The 20,100-nt window shown below is 31.2% G+C and overlaps 2 protein-coding genes across 3 annotated transcripts in view; both read right to left on the reverse strand.

The window, feature by feature from the left end:
- LOC122503418 overlaps positions 1-20,100 on the reverse strand; it is a 51,757-nt gene that overhangs the window by 8,518 nt on the left and 23,139 nt on the right. Inside the window, exons 7-8 of the mRNA XM_043613944.1 lie at positions 19,186-19,428; positions 16,920-17,022 (exon numbers count right to left, since the gene is read on the reverse strand). Of these exons, the coding sequence (XP_043469879.1) occupies positions 16,920-17,022; positions 19,186-19,428 (346 nt within the window). The remainder of the gene's footprint in view (positions 1-16,919; positions 17,023-19,185; positions 19,429-20,100) is intronic.
- On the reverse strand, positions 5,290-8,063 carry LOC122503411. 2 transcript variants are annotated; one of them, XM_043613932.1, is made up of 2 exons: positions 7,836-8,063; positions 5,290-7,650 (listed from the first exon to the last, which is right to left on the reverse strand). In XM_043613932.1, exon 2 carries the CDS (start codon positions 7,642-7,644, stop codon positions 5,290-5,292), a length of 2,355 nt encoding a protein of 784 aa, XP_043469867.1. In that variant the 5' UTR covers positions 7,645-7,650; positions 7,836-8,063. The 2 variants fall into 2 exon arrangements, with proteins under 2 accessions (XP_043469867.1, XP_043469868.1); XM_043613933.1 differs by having other exon boundaries at positions 5,290-7,236; positions 7,318-8,063.

Here is a 20,100-nt window from a genome sequence, read left to right on the forward strand (position 1 = left end):
GTCGGACGAACGTCGGAGTTTACAACCGGCTGGGATCCGGGCCCGTACAGACCGCAAGTACCGACGGTCTGTACCGATTCGGATCTGAAAAAGCAACCGGCGCGGTACAGATTATGCTCCGACTGTCGGAACCGTCTTCCTACTATTGTCAGTACTGGCTCGGTACTGGATTTCTTCCGCCGGCGGATCTTATTCTTCTGCAGCGTCGGAAGAATGACGGATATGTTGAGTCTGTACTGGCTCGGTACTGGGGCGGATCCGACTGCGGATCTCGTCATTTATTGTCACATTATAAATTAAATAATTATTACAAGTAATTGCATTATTTTAGAAAATAATTATTAATAAATGAATCTAATCAATATATTAAGTAATTATTTATTAAGACTTTTTTAAAAATTAAATAATTAGAAAAATTCGTTATTAATTAATATTAGGGTAGAGTGGGGTAAAAAAGCCACATTTTTACTTTTGATGCTGTAAAATCTGTATTTAAAATTTTTTTCTCAAATTTCCAATTGTTATTGAAAGTTTAGTTATTAAGCTTGAAAATTCTTGACGGAAATATTTTTTATCTCATGAAAGGACTAAGTTATAAGAGTTTTACGAAAGCACTGCAAGTGGCTTTTTTGCACCACCTGGTGGGGTGAAAAAGCCACCCTACGATTTTAGCAAAACACGTTATCAATTTATGTATTTTTATATTTTTCCTTTATTTATATGACAAATAGTCTTATTTGAAAAATATTTTAATAATTATGAAAGAGTTTTTAGCAAGCAAAATTGAAAATTATATTAAGTTTACCTGTTTTCGATTTGCACTGCCAATTTTTCGTACCTTTTTTAGAAGTTCTCTTTAAGTTTTACCACAGATAACATATTTCGTTGCAACCGTTTATTCATTGTTTATTTTTTAAATGCACTTTGAACTACTTTTTCGTCGTGTTTAATTTATTTTATTAAATAAACACGAGAAATTTTGTAAAATAAGAAGGTTAGTTTAAATAGAAAACAAGTGAATTTCACAAAATATTCAATGGATTTTTTGCCCTGGCTTTTTTGCACCCAAGACCAGTTATTAAAAAATTGGACAAGTGCGAGTTGTACTCGCACTGCAATGGCGGGTTCCGCACACAAATATTAAAACAATACTTGCAACATTGATCGGTAATTGGTAGAATTAAAATAAACAATTATAAAAATATATTAAAATCATTTGATAAAAAAAATAACTAAAAAAATTAAAGTATTGTATATATGGGTGATTCTCCTGAAAGGGACCACTTCACGTGTCTCCAACATGAGGTTCATTATTTAAATTAATTTTTCATTAATATTTTATCAAGTTTAAATTTTTTGAAAAATTTATTTATAATCTACGAAGATTTATCTATCTTTACACGGAGAAAAATGGTGCTGAGTTTCTAGTTAAAGTTCCTATGGAATAGTAATAATTCTACTTTTATATTAAAAATTACTATTCATAGTAAAATGTACTTCGCATGAAGTAAAAATTACTATTTCTGGTAGTAAAAATTACTAATAGTAATTATTACAGTAGTCGCGTTTAAAAATTGCTTTAAGAATTTTAATTTTTACATCGTCATTGTAAATTTTATTAAATTTTGTATTACTTTTTACATTCGATATGTTGTAAATATTACTTGTAGAAATTCTAATAATTAATACTGCAGAAAATAAAGATTGCTTCTGCAAGAAGCAACTTTTACTATTGCAGAACAAACTTTTTACTTGTAAAAGTAGTAATCCGTACCACTACTGTTACACACCTATGTGTGTGATCACGTCACTACTGTCATGCGCAGCGACCGTAACCTGACGTCAAAGTGATCCAACATTTCTAGGTTACAAGAAGCACGTGTAGCACGGTTCAGTTCTTTGGACAATTTTGTTTATATCAGTGGTGCGATCATTAATTGCTATATGCATTTTAATTATTTATCAATTTCCAAAGTATGCAATTCATGTATAATCACTTAATAATTAGTTAATTAATTTTTTATAAATTACTAATTAATTAATAAAAAATATATAAATAAATAAAATCATTAACATTATAATCTAATAATTTAATAATTAAAATAAGTAATTTTAAATTAATAATACTGTTTATTATTATTATTATTATAAATGTTTATATTTTAATTCAGTAACTTATCTAAATAAATATAATTTATGATTCACTTTATCGAAAAGAGATATATGCGGGTAACATGAAATTTCCTTCATAGCGATTGCGTAGCCGAGAGGCTTAGTATAAATGCGTGCGATTTTAGGTTGCGTTAGATATAAGTTAGGTAGGGTTCGAAACTGTATAGATGTTAAGATTTTCCGATATGTTAAGTTGTTAATTGTAAGTAAGAATGTGAAAAAAAGTAAAACTTATGAATAATAATACACATGCAGGGTGTTAATTACTTGAAAAAATATTTTTTGAACGCACTGATAATTTTATTTTAATTTATATTAAAATAAAACGAGACAATATAGCTCTCTACACCAGCATTTTTTTTCGTCACGGCGTGGACAGACGCGCAGGCGCGCCGGCATTCGTTTCGCCCGTCGGTGTGAGGCGCGTCATTGTGTGGGTACGGATTACTACTTTTACGAGTAAAAATCTTTACCGAAATAGTAATAATTGCTCTGATTCGTAATAAAAGTTGCTTCGCTCAGAGTATTAATTGCTCGGGACATTTTAAATATTACTCGGCTTTTAATAAAATTGAGATTCCTTGAAGTAAATTATACTTTTTCAAAAAAGTAAAAATCGTTTGAATACGAAGCAAAAGTTACTATTTTTCGAGCAGTTTCAAAATTACTACTTAAAAGTAGTAATTTTTCATCGAAAATAGTATAATTATTACTATTTATTTTTCTCCGTGTATATAATCTTCTATTGCTTATATTTAAATTTCTTCCTATTTAAAAAACATATTTAATTTTGTCATCGAATTTTGGTTAAACAGAATGTATATTTTATAATTATATTTTAACGTATTTAAACAATTTCAACATATTTATGATATATATCAAATTAAAGTTTAGAATATAAGGATTATTTTTTACTTACATTTGTTTAAAATAAGGTAAAAAAAGTTATTTAAATTATTAATTAAAATAGTATTATCAATGAGAGTAAAAATTAAATTCATCTCCGAAGCCTCATTTTCTATATAATAACATCATATTTTTTAACGTTTTAAACATAATATGTAATCGATGTGAAAATATTTGATGATTAAAACTAAAAATATTGTTTAAAAAATTGTAATATTTTTAAAATTAGAAAAAATGAGAATTTTTTCATTAAATTATCAATTCATCTCCGAAGCCTTTTTTATATTTGATAGGCGTTTTCTTTTGTTTTTAATTTTTTAATCATTGTTTTGAAATATTTAACCCTCAAATTAAATTATTAATTTAATAAAAATAAAATATACAAGCAAAAAGTGCAATAAATTAAAACATAACAATTTATTATTTAAAAAAAATATTCCTACCGAGTTTTTTTTACAAAATAATTAATTTAAAAGTTATAATTAATTATACTTAACCTCTAGAACACATGATAGTAAAATGTTCCTGGAGGTCTTATTTCTGAAAATTAATTTTGCGCAACTTATATTTTTATCTTTAAACATTTTCTAAACTTATTTATGAAAGAAAAGTAAGAAAAAAAGAATAATTTGATTTTTTGGAAATTCAACCAAAAAAGGGTCCCTTTCAGGAGAATCACCCATATCTAATATTGTAAACAATAATAAGCAGAGGAACTATAATAAATTTTGAAAATTTTGTTCCTCTGCTTATTATTGTTTACAATATTAGATATATACAATACTTTAATTTTTTTAGTTATTTTTTTTATAAAATGATTTTAATATATTTTTATAATTGTTTATTTTAATTCTACCAATTACCGATCAATGTTGCAAGTATTGTTTTAATATTTGTGTGCGGAACCCGCCATTGCAGTGCGAGTACAACTCGCACTTGTCCAATTTTTTTTTATTTTTAGTTAAGAAATTAAAGTCAGAAAACAATCTCTCATTTATTCTCTTCAAATTTCACTCTCTTCCTTAAAATATTTAATGCCACGTGTTTAAACTAAAAAAAATTAAAAAAAATTTTTTTTTGATTTTTTTTCAAAAAGTTTCTTAAATAAATTTTTTGTCGTCAGACTGTAATAATACACTAGGATACCAATTTTCAGCTCATTAGGTAAAATAATGTAAAAGTTAGGAAAAAAAATTTTTTTTAAAAAAATTTTTTAGTTTTTCCTTGACAACGCTATGGCCATCATTACATATCAAGTTCTCTATATTTTTCCTGTAATATTCGAGTAAAAATACACCAGCATGCAAAATTTCAGCTCTCCATGTCGAATAGTTTAGAAGTTAAGGGGGGGAATGGTCACTTTTTATGCATTTTTGGCCAAAAATCTTGTTATTTCCTTGACAACGCTATGCCCATCACGTCCAATCACATTCGCTATATTTTTCCTGTAATCTACGAGTGAAAATACATATCTGGACCAAATTTGAGCTCTTTAGGTCAAATAGTTTAGCCGCTAGAGGGGGGGACACGATTTGGCTACGGACAACAGAGTCTCACCAATAGGGTTCCGCCGATACACCGTAGGTGTACGGAACCCTAAAAAAGCAAAAATAAATTGTTAATTCAGTTCAATTTCTAAAAATTAACATTGTATACGTTTTCGGTATACTTTTCTCCTTATGTACAAACATTTACTTTTACTATTCGTTCACTTAATCAGATTGTAATATGTTTGAAAAGTTCACCAAAATGTTTTCAAAAAAGCAACAAAAAATTAAAATTACAATAAAACAATATTAATGTAGGTAGGGTAGGGTGGGGCATTACTATTCTTGTTTGGATTTTTGAGTCTACAAAATTTATTTAAAAAAAAAAAAAATAATGAGTAGAACCGTTTGAAAGCTTGACTTCTTAGCTACAATTTTGCCATGTATTATTTTGCTGTAGCTCAATTCTGTTGCGAACTACAGCGATTTTACGAAAAAAAATTTTTTTTGATGTCGAAGAAAACGAGGGGCGTAACTATTCTTTCAGCTATTACTGATATAATACTAAAAAATACAATAAATATTGTTTTTATTATCCAAATTAAATCAAATTTTTATCTGTAGTTATACAATATATTAAAAACTACTACCAACAGTAATAAAATTTATTATTGTATAAAATATATCAAGAAATAAGAAAACATAAAATATTAAAAAAATTTTCTTATATGTCCATTTCTTCGTCGCTTAAGACACAATTGACGCAAGCCCAGTTTAACTCAATTCTTGAACATGTAACGTGTGCCTTTTCCAAACACGATACGCATGTTTGATAGGAAAGTCCTAAAGAAATGGATTTATTGCACACGCAGCACTTATCCTCCATACTCAAATCCAAATCACTCTCAGAAGATGAAGGTATTTTTTTTGAACGTCCACTTCCACGTGGTCGACCACGAGGTCGTCCCCGTCCAATTTCGCAGCTGATATTTGAACTGGGCCCAGCAATTGGGCTAATATTTCGCATACTTCCACAAGGTCGTCCACGAGGTCGTCCACTAGGTCGTCCTCGTCCAGTTCCACGATTTTGCGCCGTAATTTCCACTTCTTCGTTTAGAATTACTTCTACAATTTCAGGGTTGATATTTGAATTGCAGCCAGCAGTTGAATTTATATTTCGCCCACTTCCACGAGGTCGCCCACGAGGTCGCCCACAAGGTCGTCCACTAGGTCGTCCTCGTCCAGTTCCACGATTTTGCGCCGTAATTTCCACTTCTTCGTTTAGAATTACTTCTACAATTTCAGGGCTTATATTTGAATTGCAGCCAGCAGTTGAATTTATATTTCGCCCACTTCCACGAGGTCGCCCACGAGGTCGTCCTCGTCCAATTTCACGTTTTTTCGCTATAATTTCCGCTTCTTTTCTTCGAATTTCTCCCATAACTTCGGGGCTGGTTAATATTTGGGTTCTACCACGTCTGCGACCACGTGCAGTTTCTTTTCGAGCTGGTGCTTTCGGAAACGGCATGATGTTTTGAATAGTTTCGTCCAAATTTAGAGAGTCTAATTCGATTAAATTCGCTCCATCTATTTCTCTTTCTTGCAAATCGTCTTCAATATCACATTCTGCTGCAATGTCAGTCACATTTATTAGTGGTCGGTCAGTGACACTAGATGGTGCAAAATCGCTATCAAAGAAAATGTTTGAATTTGGCGGATAGATACCGGTGCAGCGAAACCCTTCTTCGATATTTGAATGTGTGAATGCTCGAATAAATGGTTCTTTTATAATTTCTGCTAAGTTGTGGATGGTAATGTTTGTAACATAGCGTCGCATCCAATCATCGCAAGCTACAGTAATGGCCTTTTTAAATGGTCCAAAAACACTGCGATCTAGTGGTTGCATCTTGTGCGTGCAATGTGGTGGAAATGACACTACATGAATCCCATTGTCGATGCAAAACTGCATCGCTTCGCTTGAAATGTGCGATTCGTGATTGTCGAACAATAACAGAGTTGGGTTCTGCGGAGATGAATGAGCAGTTTTCTGGAAATGATTCAAAAAATCGAGAAATGTGGATTTTGTCATCCATCCAGAACCATTTGCAGCTGAGCGAGAACCATTCGGTGCATTACGCAAAAATTCCGGCTTATTGCGAACACGTGGAAAAATGAAAAATGGCGGTGTCTTATTTCCCGTAGCTGATACTGCAACCGCAATTGTAATTGAAGTGCCACGTTCGCCTGATGTCATTTTGCTAACTTGTTTGGCGCCTCGCTGTGCCACAACACGACCAGGCTGATGAACTGTGGATAAGCCAGTCTCATCCATATTCCATATATTTCCAGGATCGAACCGCACCTCATCCATCACTTTATTTAAGTTGAGAAAAAATGAATCAACATTGTGTCGATTAAATGCCGATGCTCTAGCTAAGCTTGTGGATTGTGGTTTTCTAAGTGATAAATTAGGATGACGTTTCATGAAACTTTGCAACCAATCTTTGCCGGCCATCTTATTTATTTTCCAACTTTCTGGCATGAAGATGTTAAGTTTTTTGGCCAAATCGTATGCAAGCGAACGGACATTTCCAGTTGTCAGACCGTAAAATATTTCAGAAGACTTTAGTAAGTGAACCATTAATGCATTTTCTTGCTCATTTGTGAAAACCTTTAAAAAAAAGGTCATTTGAAAATAAAATAATGAATCAGTTGTTGCCAAAATAAAAAGTAATAGAACGTTCATACTAACCTGTCTAAATTTATTTATTTCAACATTTTCTTTTTTCGCTGCAATACGCAGTGTTTCGTAGTTTAATTCAAAATTTTTCGACGCTTTATTTATACTCATTCCTTCCTTTATCTCAGACAATGCTTCTTGCAGAACTGGTGATAAAACTCTTGGTCGTTTGCTTACACAAGTTGGAATATTGATGCAATGAAAACGTAAAGTCCCATAGCATAAACCAAATTCTTTTGCTGTTTCTTTTATTGTTTTACCTTTTGATACTTCCTTAATTGCTTTTTCCAAATCTTCTTTGTTAATTGGAGGATTTTTTCTTTTCCAATGTCTTACCATTCTAACCTAAAAACAAACACACAAAAAACATACACTGTTTTGTAGTTTTCGCTGTCGTCAGTGAAAGAATAGTTACGCCCCACCGGACCATTTTTTGAAAAAACACTTGTAAAATTTTTGAACAATAGAATATCGAAAATCCATTATGATATTCGTGTTCAGCACTAAATTTGACTTTAGAAAACACTTACCCGAAATTTTTTCCCACCGTTTATCACTATTAACAATGGCAGACTAAATGAGTGAAAACAAGTAAGCGAGTGTGTCAAAATCACATTTGGGTACCTAACTCCTATGATAGATGGCGCCAGAAGCTCAAATTTGGCATACAATGTTTATTTCACATGACAAGTATACACTGTAAAAAAAACTTTAATCGGATGAATAGTTTTCTCTCCAGGACTAAAGAATAGTTACGCCCCGCGAATAGTAATGCCCCACCCTACCCTACAACATTCAAATTAGATTCAAAAGTTGCGTATTACCTAATAGTATTTATATTCTAAACAGCTGATAAATCGGCTTAATAGTTTTTAAATAAAACTCAAATGGCTTTTTTACACCATGGCTTTTTTACCCCACTCTACCCTATATATTATTAATTAATAATATCTCAATAATAATTGAATAATTGTTTCTCAATATAATAATATTGAAGGTAATGATATTAATAATTTTAATTAATATCTTAATAATAATAAATTTATTGTTATTGATATATTATTAATTAATATTAATATTGATAATTTATTATTAATTCTCAATAATATTAATGTTAATTAATAATATCTTAATAATAATAAATTTATTATTATTGAGATGTTAATTAAAATTATTAATATTATTACGTTCAATATTATTATATTGAAAAACAATTATTCAATATAATATGTATTATATAATAATAAAAATATAACAAGTTTCTTTTTTAACGAAATATTGAAATAGTCCTAAATATACATTCAATAAAGTATTGAAAATATAGCGGTATCATTGACGCGTAGTAATTCTGCAAGTTTTATTTGAGCTAGTGACACTTGAGAGTATTTAAGATTTGAGAGTCCCATGCGAGCGTAGCATAGTGGTTAGCGTGCGAGATTTCGGTGCGTAAATATTCGGTTAGGCGTAGGTTCCGTACCCCCAAGCGTTAGGATTTTTCAAATGTCTATGTAATAAAAAATTGCGTTTAAGTGTATAAAAAAATAAAAAAAATGTGTAAAGTGAACTGTCAATGAATTGTCATCAGTATTTATCTTTTGCAATTAATTATTATTTTTTTATTGATATTTGTTGAAATTATCATTTGGATCCGATCCGGTTGTCAGTTGGTAGAATGCCAGCGCTCGGCTGGCTATTAAATGAAAAATCCACGGTCGGTAGAGTGCCAGGTCCCAGCCGGTTGAATTATACACGGAACGGCTTCTCCCGGCCGGTCAGCGGGCGGTAGAATGCCAGTTCCGAGCCGGTTGCCAGCGCGCTCCTGGCCTAGTCACTATTCGGTAGAATGCCCGTTCACATTCGGTTGGCAGGCGGTTCCGAGCCAGTACAGTTACACCGGCGTCAGTACGGGCTAGGATCCGCGCCGGTTGGAAATTTCCGCCTGGGTAAGTAAGAAAAACGCCGGGCTATAGCGAGAGTCGAAGCGCGGTCATCCATCCAAGTACTAACCGCACTAGACGTTGCTTAACCTCGCAAGCCACGGAGTCGTTCGTAATTTTCCACCGGTACTCTAGAATAATCTGTATTTAACAAATCATTTGATAATTCGTAACGAGATGGAATTTTGAAAGAAGATTTTAATTTTTGAAAGAACTGTATCCAATGATTATTTTTAACAATAGAAAGAGGAGTGCTGGAACAATAAACTGTTCTTGCGAGAAGAGTGACCAATTCTTTCTAAATTGACAAGTATATGGATATAGACAAATGACGCTTATACAAAATTACTTTATTTTTACAAATAAATTAAATAATGTACACTTACTTGTTGCACCTCATTTACTGTTTTATCTCAACTTATGAAATTTTCAATTGATTGATTCAATTTTATATTTTTTGTTACTGGACCGTCAATATGAATTGAATCTCGAGAGTCTCCAGAGGAAGAATCATTTTCAACATTTTCAAATGTTTCCTTGTTTTTAGTGGCACCTACTATCGGTGTAAAATGTAAAGTCAGTTGGCTTTGACCGCTTATATCTTGAGTAATAAAAATCGCATAATATTGAAACAACTTGGAATCAGTAGCTACAACATTTCTACGTTACTGTAGAAAATGAAGGAAATACAAAAAAATTATTTCGAAAGTTATTAATTTTTGAAGGGAAAAAGAACATGTTTTTTGACACTATTTTCAATAAGGCCTACTTTGGTAACATGTAACTCGTTTAATGAGAGTCCTATGATATTCCTGATTTTTTTCTATGTTCCTTAACCCTTAAACCGCACCCTGGGTGTGCGACACCCATATTCTAGCTTTTTACTCTAATATTTCGTTTAAAGTCGTAAAAGTTGATCATATGTCGCTATTGAATGACACATTTTGTACTTAACTTTATGTTTCGTGAGGGACATTAGTCTTCAAAGTGTCTTTGTGTATTTGATAACTTTATGGAATTAACAGCGAAAAATTTATGGGTGGCTGATACCCAGTTTTCGGTTTAAGGTGATTTCAATAGTTTTAAAAAACATTTTTTTAATTATTAAGATTAAATAAATCATTATGAAACTTATTTTCCTTCAAAATAGATGTACTGAGCTACAGAAGATAATTTTTCTGAACCATAATATCCTTTTCCAGCTTGGAGAACACACATTAAAGTCCCCGGGTGTCGCACACCCAGTGTGCGGTTTAAGGATGGATTCGGAAGTGTGCGGTTTAAGGGTTAAATCTTTCTGAATAATGTTATTTAAACAAATAACCGTTATTATAATAACTTTTTGAGATATTTAAACGAAATAGTAGTCATGTTATCTTTGTTGGAAATTAAGGTACGAAGATGAGACAAAGTACACGTTACGGAGAATACGACACTTATTACGATTCATCAACAAAAGTTTGGAAAAAAAAATTATATCAAGAAGTTATTTGCAAAACTATATTCAGTTTTTTGCTTTATTGCACCATTAGCGGTAAGGTGCACACCATCATAAACCATTTCCCATAGGCGTCAACATTTTAAATGCGATAAACTGTATTATTGTAGACATGAGCAGGTAAGTGAGGGCTTCAGGTCACTTCTACCCAAACCTACATACAATTTTGAATTTCTTAAGACAGGAAAAATATTTTGGGTGTTTACACCTCTGTACATCCTTAGAAACCAGATCTTTAAAGTTATAAATCAGTTTTAACCACAGAAAAAAATGACCAAAAAAAGGGTAGTAGTGCTAAGCTTGGAGTCTCGGACAAAAAGACTTACAGTAGTATGCACCTGACTGCTAATGGTGCAATAAAGCAAAAAACTGAAAATACTTTTGCAAATAATTACTTAAAATAATTTTTTTTCCAAACTTTTGTTGATGAATCGTAATAAGTGTCGTATTCTCCGTAACGTGTACTTTGTCTCATCTTCGTACCTTAATTTCCAACAAAGATAACACAACTACGGTTTCGTTTAATAATCTCAAAAAGTTATTATAATAACGGTTATTTGTTTAAATAACATTATTCAGAAAGATTTAAGGAACATAGAAAAAAATCAGGAATATCATAGGACTCTCATTAAACGAGTTACATGTTACCAAAGTAGGCCTTATTGAAAATAGTGTCAAAAAACATGTTCTTTTTCCCTTCAAAAATTAATAACTTTAAGAAAAAAATTTTTATTTGTTTTTAATTTTTTACATTAATGTAGAAATAAATTACTTACTGATTCCATACAGTTTCAATATTGTGCGATTTTTTTTATTCAAGTTACAAGCCTTCAAAGTCAACTGACTATACTTTTTGAACCGATAGTAGTTGCCCATACTTGCTGAATCTTTCATTTCAGGAGGGCACTTTAAGTACATTTTGATATGTTTAGTTAATCGCGTTGTACTGTTTACTGAAATCCATTTGCAATAAATACATGTCGCTTTTATTGTCAATTCATTATTTTTCCCCTCAACAGCTGATTTAAAAAAATATTTGTGCACTGAATAAATATTCAATAAATAAATATTCTCTCGAGGCATATTTTTAACATTTGTTGAAAAAGTTTAGTATGAAATATATGACAAAGCAAAAACGATGTATTGTGCTTTATTATTTTCAACTTTTTCCGTTATAAATGCGTTTTTCTCGAAATGAAATTTTTCAAAACGGTGAACAGTTTGACTTGAACAGTTTTGATCGGATTGACTTCGGCCAAAGTTTTTTTTGTTCGTCATTTGCTAATGCTTCCAACGTAGCCGAATTTTTGTTTGTTTGTTTTTTTTTGGCAATAGATTTTTGGAAACCATTTCGCCCTAATAATTGACTTTTTTTCAAACAGCTGCCAAATACACAAAAATTAATATTTTTAAAATATCCTACGTACTCTAAAACTAAATCTATCACCGATTCAGAAAACTTTGAATTTTTTATTTAGATTAAACGGTCTAGCCGGAATCTTGTCCACCGATTAGGGGCCGTCCATAAATTACGTAACACGTTTAAGGGGGAGGGGGGGTTCGAGAAAATGTTATAATGTTACTTGGGAGGGGGGGTCAATCATCATTGTTACGTAATATTTATAAGGAACTTAATCTCTTTATAATGGATAAATTTTTGAAAAGCTGTCCCTTGCCGCCACTTCAATATAAGTAAAAATCGAATCATTTCGCGAATCGATTCTTGGGAATAATATAAAATTATTGTTAAAAAATCAATGTTGTATTTTTGGTTGTTCAGTATGATTAATAAAATTATTCCTCTAAATGTTTTTTATATTTAACTTAATTTTGTATTGCTGCACTGAGAAAACTGGAGTATTGGACTAAACATCTGGAGGGACAAATCGTTCATGTTTGAGAGTTAGCTATTGGATAACAATCTAAATGTTCAAATTCACCATTGACAGATATTCGTGCCATTTCTCTAACAGAGGGACAAATTAACCATCTTGAGAAATCCCTTCCTTATCCGGCGCGAAATGAATAAATATGGTAACCTAACCCCTAAATTAAATACATAAAATGTCAGAAAAATAATTTCGCGCGCATCAGATCGTACACATTTTCTGCGCAACTTTTAACCCTCAGATATAATGGGAGAGAATATACAAGTAGTAGTCCAGGCGCCCTGTCAAAAAAAGGTCGATTTTGTGACATAAATCCTATCCAATAGGCAAAAATGTTTTTTGATAGATTCGTAGCATAGAAACAAAGGCTAACAGTTTGCACCAACCTACACTAAGCGCGTTTATTGTTAAAAAACTTTTAAGATGACAAAATCAGTTTTTTGTAGTTTTTTGAGGATTGTTCTTCGCAGTGAAATTTTAGAGAAAAAAGTTGTTATTAAAAGTTGTAGAGCATAAGAATACCTAAAGAATGAGAGGTCGCACGATATATTTCACCAATTTGTTTACGAGTTACAGAATTAAAACCATAAAAGTCAAACGATTTTTAAATATTTTATAATTCATTTAATTCTTATTTAATCAAACTTTCCTTTGGCAAAATGATTGCTTTTGAGGCCCTTAATAAGCATAAAAAATTTTGACCCAATCGGATTAATAGTTTTTCCATAATCTGATTGTTAATTAACAAACTTTTTTTTTGCATTGAATGTCAAATTTGTGAATCGTTAAAAAAAAATTTTTTTCAAGTTGCATTTTACTCTTAAGGGTCTATATTTTTTATAACATGTATTGCAGAATAAAAAAAGAAATTTTTATTGCTAAAAAACAAATTTTTAAAAATGGTCAATTTTTTCACTATAAACAATGAAGCATATCTCAATCAAATTTTATTTTAGAAAATCGGGATAGAAACATCTTTATTCCTTGTATCTTTCTACAACTTTTAAGACCAAAGTGATTAATCTAGCTCAAACGGTATTAGAAATAATTTTTTTTTTTCAATAAAATCCAGACAATTTGTTTATTAATATTTTTTAATTTTTTTCGTACAGATTTGAAGATTACAATCTGCAGTTTAATATAAAAAATCGTGAAATTTATCCATTCATTATTAATAATTAAAAGAGGACATTAAAATCAAAGTAAGAATTTATCTTGATGTAGCGCGTGGAGTGGGGGATGGAGTCCAGCGGCGCGTTGCAGCCGCTCGCATCAGAATATTGAATTCGGGCAGCATTTAAATTCGCAAAAGTTGCTGTAACTTTAGAACAAATTGACCGATTTTGATCTTTCTTTTTTTAAACTAGGGTGTTTTTTACTCAGCTATTCAAATTTAATATTCTTTTTTCAAAAAAAAATAAAATTTCTATCTCTAAATTAATATTCATTTTTTTTAAATTTTTATTTTCTCTAATAATTTATTGTAAAATAAAATAATTCTTTCCTAAACCTTTTAAATTCATTAAATTCAATTTAGAAATTAATTTAACAAAAGAAAATCGTATATTTTTGAAACTTTTTTTGAAAAAATAATTATGTTAGTTACTTATAATATTTTACATTGTAATAGAAAATAATTTTTTTAGGAAAATAAAAATTTCAAAAAAATTAAAATTATTTTTCTCATATTATTTATAATTTTTTTAAGAAGGTAATAAAAGATTTGAAATCCTGAGAAAAAGTTAGCCCAGTTTAAAAAAAGAATGATCGAAATTTGTTAATGTGTACCAAAGTTTTTATATCTCGTTCGGATTTATCAGGATAATTAAAGGAATTCGTGCTGATGAAGAGTATTCTCGAAATTTGCAAGTAATTTTCGAAAAAAGTATTGAAAAAGAACGTTGAAAAGTTGAATTTTTGGTAAAAGTTTAGGACAATATGTTGGCGAGCCCACAGACAAGTGAATCTATGTGTCAGTGGTCAAGGAGGTGGCGCCAATTCTCGGGAGTAGCCGCGACTTGAACTAAGGAAACTACACCATCTCCACCATCGCGAGCGAGTTAAATAGTAAACTCCACGCGCTACATCAAGATAAATTCTTACTTTGATTTTAATGTCCTCTTTTAATTATTAATAATGAATGGATAAATTTCACGATTTTTTATATTAAACTGCAGATTGTAGTCTTCAAATCTGTATACGAAAAAAATTAAAAATGATTAATAAATAAATTGTCTGGATTTTTTTGAAAAAAATAATTATTTCTAATACCGTTCGAGCTAGATTAATCACTTTGGTCTTAAAAGTTGTAGGAAGATACAAGGAATAAAGATGTTTTTATCCCGATTTTCTAAAATAAAATTTGACTGAGATATGCTTCATTGTTTATAGTGAAAAAATTGACCATTTTTAAAAATTTATTTTTTAGCAATAAAAATTTCTTTTTTTATTCCGCAATACATGTTATCAAAAATCTATATTGATTAATATAGATATATATTAATATAGATGAATATCTGAAACCCTTAAGAGTAAAATGCAACTTGAAAAAAAAATTTTTTTAACTATTCACAAATTTGACGTTCTATGCAAAAAAAAGTTTGTTAATTAACAATCAAATTATGGAAAAACTATTAATCCGATTGGGTCAAAATTTTTTATGCTTATTAAGGGCCTCAAAAGCAATAATTTTGCCAAGGGAAAGATTGATTAAATAAGAATTAAATGAATTATAAAATATTTAAAAATCGTTTGACTTTTATGGTTTTAATTCTGTAACTCGTAAACAAATTGGTGAAATATATCGTGCGACCTCTCATTCTTTAGGTATTCTTATGCTCTACAACTTTTAATAACAACTTTTTTCTCTAAAATTTCACTGCGAAGAACAATCCTCAAAAAACTACAAAAAAACTGATTTTGTCATCTTAAAAGTTTTTTAACAATAAACGCGCTTAGTGTAGGTTGGTGCAAACTGTTGGCTTTTGTTTCTATGCTACTAATCTATCAAAAAACATTTTTGCCTATTGGATAGGATTTATGTCACATACTATTGATAGGGCGCCTGGACTATAGATTTCCATTATCAATTCAAAATTTATTTTAGAAGGACTATTTAACTCTCTTCATAAGCAAAGGAAACATACACTTTTTGAACCTCTGAATTTGACTCTACAGTTTTCTCAGTGTATTGTACGATATAAATACTAAAAATAACAGTAATAAACAAATTTGTTTCGAAAAACGTTAGTAAAAAAATATTTTTAAAAATTACGTAAAAATGATAGGGGGGGGGGGGTGTAAAACGATTTTGTTACAACTTGTTACATAGGGGGATGGGGGGTTTAAAATTTCACTAAAAACGTGTTACGTAATTTATGGATGGCCCCTTAACTGCACATTTAATCACTTAAATGATTCTTTAAAATCATTTAAAAAGGGAAAGAACTTTGTGACGATTGGTGATCTAAAGAGAGGGGGGTGGAAATAATGTTAAGCTGAGTCTCCAATAGGTGCCAATAAGGCTATTCAAGTTGGGTGGGGGAAAATTCAAGATGGATGCTAACTGGTGCACAAACATTGTATAGAAAGTGTATGGGATAGAGTCTAATTTTTTAAATATCTCGCTTAAACGAAATTTTTAACCATAAGTTTATTAGGATTTTATGTTTTATTTTTAAAGAGCTATTTTTTGCAATAATAAAATCAATAAAAAAATAAAATCGATTTTTATTATTGCAAAAAATAGTTCTTTAAAAATGAAACATAAAATCCTAATGAACTTATGGTTAAAAATTTCGTTTAAGCGAGATATTTAAAAAATTAGACTCTATCCCATACACTTTCTATACAATGTTGGTGCACCAGTTAGCATCCATATTGAATTTCCCCCTACCGAACTTGAATAGCCTTATATGCATGTGCAAGTGCCAGTGCCAGTGCCAAACCCATTTAAAATGTATTGGGGATTGGCACTGGCACTGGCACTTGGACCTACATTGGCACCTATTGAAGACTCAGCTTTAAAAACAGCGTGACGTAGTTTATGGATGGCCCCTAATATAAATTATCCATTTTGGTCACAACTAAAACTAACATCGAACTTAATAAATATAATTCTAGTTAGAAATCATAAAAACCTTAACTATATCTATTAGGATTAAATGGTTTTTTTTATCAATTTCTGTTCAGCATTCTTACTAGGAAGAAAACCAACTTAAAAGCTGTTTTTTTACATGAAAGTATCAAATTAATTATAATTGTTTTATTACTAAAAGAATAAAAACTTACCGAAAATAGTAACCAAATAGCTTTTAGAAATATGACTTCTGAGTACTTTTCGATAACACTAGTCAATTTTACTGTTAAGGCCTTTTGAGTGATGATAAATATTCTGAGAGAAAAAACATTGTTAAAATATTTTTAAATTACACAATATTAGAATTTAATAATACCGTCATGCGAGGCTGTTTGCTGCACCTAGGTGCTACTTTGTGAGCGCAAGGAAGGATTTTAATGGAGAAAATCTTTATAATAAATTGTTTGAATTTGCTATTTACCCAGGCGGAAAAGTCGGACGAACGTCGGAGTTAACAACCGGCTGGGATCCGGGCCCGTACAGACCGCAAGTACCGACGGTCTGTACCGATTCGGATCTGAAAAAGCAACCGGCGCGGTACAGATTATGCTCCGACTGTCGGAACCGTCTTCCCACTATTGTCAGTACTGGCTCGGTACTGAATTTCTTCCGCCGGCGGATCTTATTCTTCTGCGGCATCGGAAGAATGACGGATATGTTGAGTCTGTACTGGCTCGGTACTGAGGCGGATCCGACTGCGGATCTCGTCATTTATTGTCACATTATAAATTAAATAATTATTACAAGTAATTGCATTATTTTAGAAAATAATTATTAATAAATGAATCTAATCAATATATTAAGTAATTATTTATTGAGACTTTTTTAAAAATTAAATAATTAGAAAAATTCGTTATTAATTAATATTATATATTATTAATTAATAATATCTCAATAATAATTAAATAATTGTTTCTCAATATAATAATATTGAAGGTAATGATATTAATAATTTTAATTAATATCTTAATAATAATAAATTTATTGTTATTGATATATTATTAATTAATATTAATATTGATAATTTATTATTAATTCTCAACAATATTAATGTTAATTAATAATATCTTAATAATAATAAATTTATTATTATTGAGATGTTAATTAAAATTATTAATATTATTACGTTCAATATTATTATATTGAAAAACAATTATTCAATATAATATGTATTATATAATAATAAAAATATAACAAGTTTCTTTTTAACGAAATATTGAAATAGTCCTAAATATACATTCAATAAAGTATTGAAAATATAGCGGTATCATTGACGCGTAGTAATTCTGCAAGTTTTATTTGAGCTAGTGACACTTGAGAGTATTTAAGATTTGAGAGTCCCATGCGAGCGTAGCATAGTGGTTAGCGTGCGAGATTTCGGTGCGTAAATATTCGGTTAGGCGTAGGTTCCGTACCCCCAAGCGTTAGGATTTTTCAAATGTCTATGTAATAAAAAATTGCGTTTAAGTGTATAAAAAAATAAAAAAAATGTGTAAAGTGAACTGTCAATGAATTGTCATCAGTATTTATCTTTTGCAATTAATTATTATTTTTGTATTGATATTTGTTGAAATTATCATTTGGATCCGATCCGGTTGTCAGTTGGTAGAATGCCAGCGCTCGGCTGGCTATTAAATGAAAAATCCACGGTCGGTAGAGTGCCAGGTCCCAGCCGGTTGAATTATACACGGAACGGCTTCTCCCGGCCGGTCAGCGGGCGGTAGAATGCCAGTTCCGAGCCGGTTGCCAGCGCGCTCCTGGCCTAGTCACTATTCGGTAGAATGCCCGTTCACATTCGGTTGGCAGGCGGTTCCGAGCCAGTACAGTTACACCGGCGTCAGTACGGGCTAGGATCCGCGCCGGTTGGAAATTTCCGCCTGGGTTTTAAAGAAATGTCACTTGAGTCGCCGGGAAGTAAAACGATATATAAAATTTGTTCGGTCGTTTTCATTGGCTTCTAACATCTAAAAATCAATGTTTGAAACATAAATTTTAGCCAAATTTATCTTTTGAAAACAGAAAAAAAATTAAACTGAAACTTGTATTTTTTAGATTAATTTTTCAGGCATCAGGGACCAATGAAAACATCTGTACAAATTTTATATGTGGTTTAACTTTCGGGCGACACACTTAATATCTAGGTAATATATAATTTAAATAAGTTATTTTGTAATAAATCCAGATTTTAGTAAAATCTTAGTATCTTATTTTAGAATTTGTTAGCTCCCTGGGAGAGGCAAGATTGTCCATGACTACAACCACTACAACAGTATATATTATATCAATAGTTGATTTTTTTAAATTCTGAATTTTAATGAATGAATCCTTGAGTGAAACAAACTATTGATGCACAAAAGAGCCCTGTTTGACGGTATTCAAAAATATATTTAATTAATTTAAATAAAATTATGAACTCACTCTGTAGTTCCTATATAATGACAGTAAATTAAAAGCATCAATGAATCAGCTTGACAAGTGTGCATTTTCAAAAGATTTTCCCATTGTTGGCAGTCAACCGTTAGTGTTTCAAAACCAGTGCGAAGAAATATTTGAAATGCAGATGAACCTCCTTGCCAACTGTCTATAGGTAATTTTAAATAATCTTTCAATATTACTATTATTTCAGACATGAGACTGCAAACTTTATTTCTGAAAAGATTACTGAAAAAGAAAGTGATTTTAGACCTGATAACAATACAGTAGGTAAACCGAATCCATTTTAATTTCCCGTGTAGAAATTTCGCTGGGGCCCTGATCAGGGCCGAATAGGGCCGACCTATTAGGGAATGAAAAACGCCGCGCCCGATGTGGCCCTGATCAGGAAATCCACATTTTCTTGTCGCCCTGATCTGGCCCTGATCGGGCGCGGCGTTTTCATTATGGCGTTTCACTATGGCCCTAGTAGGGTAATTTCTACACGGGTTATTATAGACAAACTAACTATCCTTTGAAAGTAAAAATTGTATAAGGCTGAAGTTTCTAACGCTTTCAAAAACGAAATCGAAAAAATGAGATGATATGTATTTGTGTCAGGGACTTTCACGAAAAATTCGTGTCGTGCCCGTGCCGTGCCTTGGCACGACACGAAGTACGATTTGTAATTTGTGCCGTGCCAAGGCACGACACAAAGTTCGCTTGGTAATTCGTGCCGTGCCTAGGCACGACACGAAGTTTGCTTGGTAATTCGTGCCCGTGCCAAGGCACGACACGAATTACACTTACTAAATCGTGTCGTGCCTTAAATATTGCTTTTGAGATTCTACACAATATTCCATGCGTGCCTTTAAAACGTGCCTTGGCACAACACATTTCAAAAATTTTATTTGTGTCGTG

This window comes from Leptopilina heterotoma, unplaced genomic scaffold (genome assembly GCF_015476425.1).
Source record: "Leptopilina heterotoma isolate Lh14 unplaced genomic scaffold, ASM1547642v1 Lhet_260, whole genome shotgun sequence".
In the NCBI taxonomy this organism is placed as follows: domain Eukaryota; kingdom Metazoa; phylum Arthropoda; class Insecta; order Hymenoptera; family Figitidae; genus Leptopilina; species Leptopilina heterotoma.

Excerpts from the sequence above, each read along its gene's own strand:
- LOC122503411 (XM_043613932.1), bottom strand. The coding sequence starts at position 7,644 with ATGGTAAGACATTGGAAAAGAAAAAATCCTCCAATTAACAAAGAAGAT.